This window comes from Austrofundulus limnaeus, unplaced genomic scaffold (genome assembly GCF_001266775.1).
Source record: "Austrofundulus limnaeus strain Quisiro unplaced genomic scaffold, Austrofundulus_limnaeus-1.0 Scaffold896, whole genome shotgun sequence".
In the NCBI taxonomy this organism is placed as follows: domain Eukaryota; kingdom Metazoa; phylum Chordata; class Actinopteri; order Cyprinodontiformes; family Rivulidae; genus Austrofundulus; species Austrofundulus limnaeus.
In genome coordinates this window covers 123,685-124,969 of record NW_013953298.1, presented here as the reverse complement: position 1 = coordinate 124,969, position 1,285 = coordinate 123,685, and the positions used below count along the sequence as shown (strand labels likewise).

The window sequence follows — 1,285 nt, the reverse complement described above, 5'->3', positions numbered from 1 at the left end:
TCTTAAGACATTTTTATTCAGACAGGCTTTTAGTTAAGTGCTTTTTATTGTGTTTTAATTGTTGTTTTTATATCTGTGATCGGTTTTATTGTTTTTAATTATTTTTGCTTTCTGTGAAGCACTTTGTGATGTTTGTGTCTGTGAAAGGTGCTATAGAAATAAAGTTTACTTACTTACTTACTTAGTTACTTAAAAACCCTTTCTCATAATTGGAGTCACCTGTGTATGGAGGTCAAGGGTCAATGAACTTACCAAACAAAATTTGAGTCCCAATAATTAGTTCTAAAGGTTTTGAAATCAATAAAATGACAACAGTGCCCAAATTTAAGCACCTGCCTAATTTTGTTTTACCAATTATTGCACACTTTCTGAAAATCATATAAACTTCATTTCACTTCTCAAATATCACTGTGTTTGTCCCCTATAATCAATGATTTATAAAGGTAAATCAAGATAATTAACAAGGCTGCCCAAACTTTTGCACCCCACTGTATGTAGATACAGTTAGAGAAGACAGGGGATGCAGAGGGCAGAGTGAAATGGAGGAGGATGACTCGTTGTGGTAACGCCTAAAGAGGGAATAAAAACCTGGAGGAGAGCAGTTCAAAGAAAGCTTAAATATCATCATCTGTTTTTGCTTGGGAGCGCTTTACCTTGGAACCTGGAGGAGCAGTCAGACCCAGAAATGCGTACACAGCATTGTCCTCTCTGGCATCAAAGAAGGCCTCGTAATCCTGAAAAAAATAAAATAATAAAAATTAATTGATCAGCTCACTTAAATCTTAAATTCAGAACCATTCTGTGAATATGTGCCCTAGATGCAGTCAGAGAAGTTATTTGTCTAAAAGAAAGGTTTCAATTTGAAAGGAGGACATTGTGTTAAAGAATGCAACCAAAGTGTCGACTAACAAACTCCCCTTTTGCTATTTCTGAGTTGCTCTTATTACTAATCATCACTCCTTCCTCTTGTTTTCTCCCACTCACTCAAACACACCCAACAGCTGCAAAAATGCTGGGTGTCATTGTTCTCTTTGTGACATTCAATACATCATCCTACCACCCATTTGCTGCTCAGCATGATGCTATGCTAAATGCTAACAGCCTGTGAGCTTAGCTTATTCCAAGGCATTTGCATTGGAGTTGGTGGATTAGTAAGACTGTAGGTAGATGTTAAAAATGCTGAGGTAAGAGTTTAAATTTCTAAACTTCACCAACACTACTATGTAGATTAGATGTTTATGTTAAAAATGCCCAGTGAGATGCCTGCTGTTGCATATATATATAT

At 36.2% G+C, this 1,285-nt stretch overlaps 1 protein-coding gene across 1 annotated transcript in view; it reads right to left on the bottom strand.

Moving 5' to 3' along the window:
- LOC106533155 (uncharacterized) overlaps nt 1–1,285 on the bottom strand; it is a gene marked incomplete in the record, with an annotated part of 58,333 nt that overhangs the window by 7,993 nt on the left and 49,055 nt on the right. The window contains 1 exon segment of the mRNA XM_014029396.1: nt 654–734. Coding sequence (XP_013884850.1) covers nt 654–734 — 81 coding nt within the window.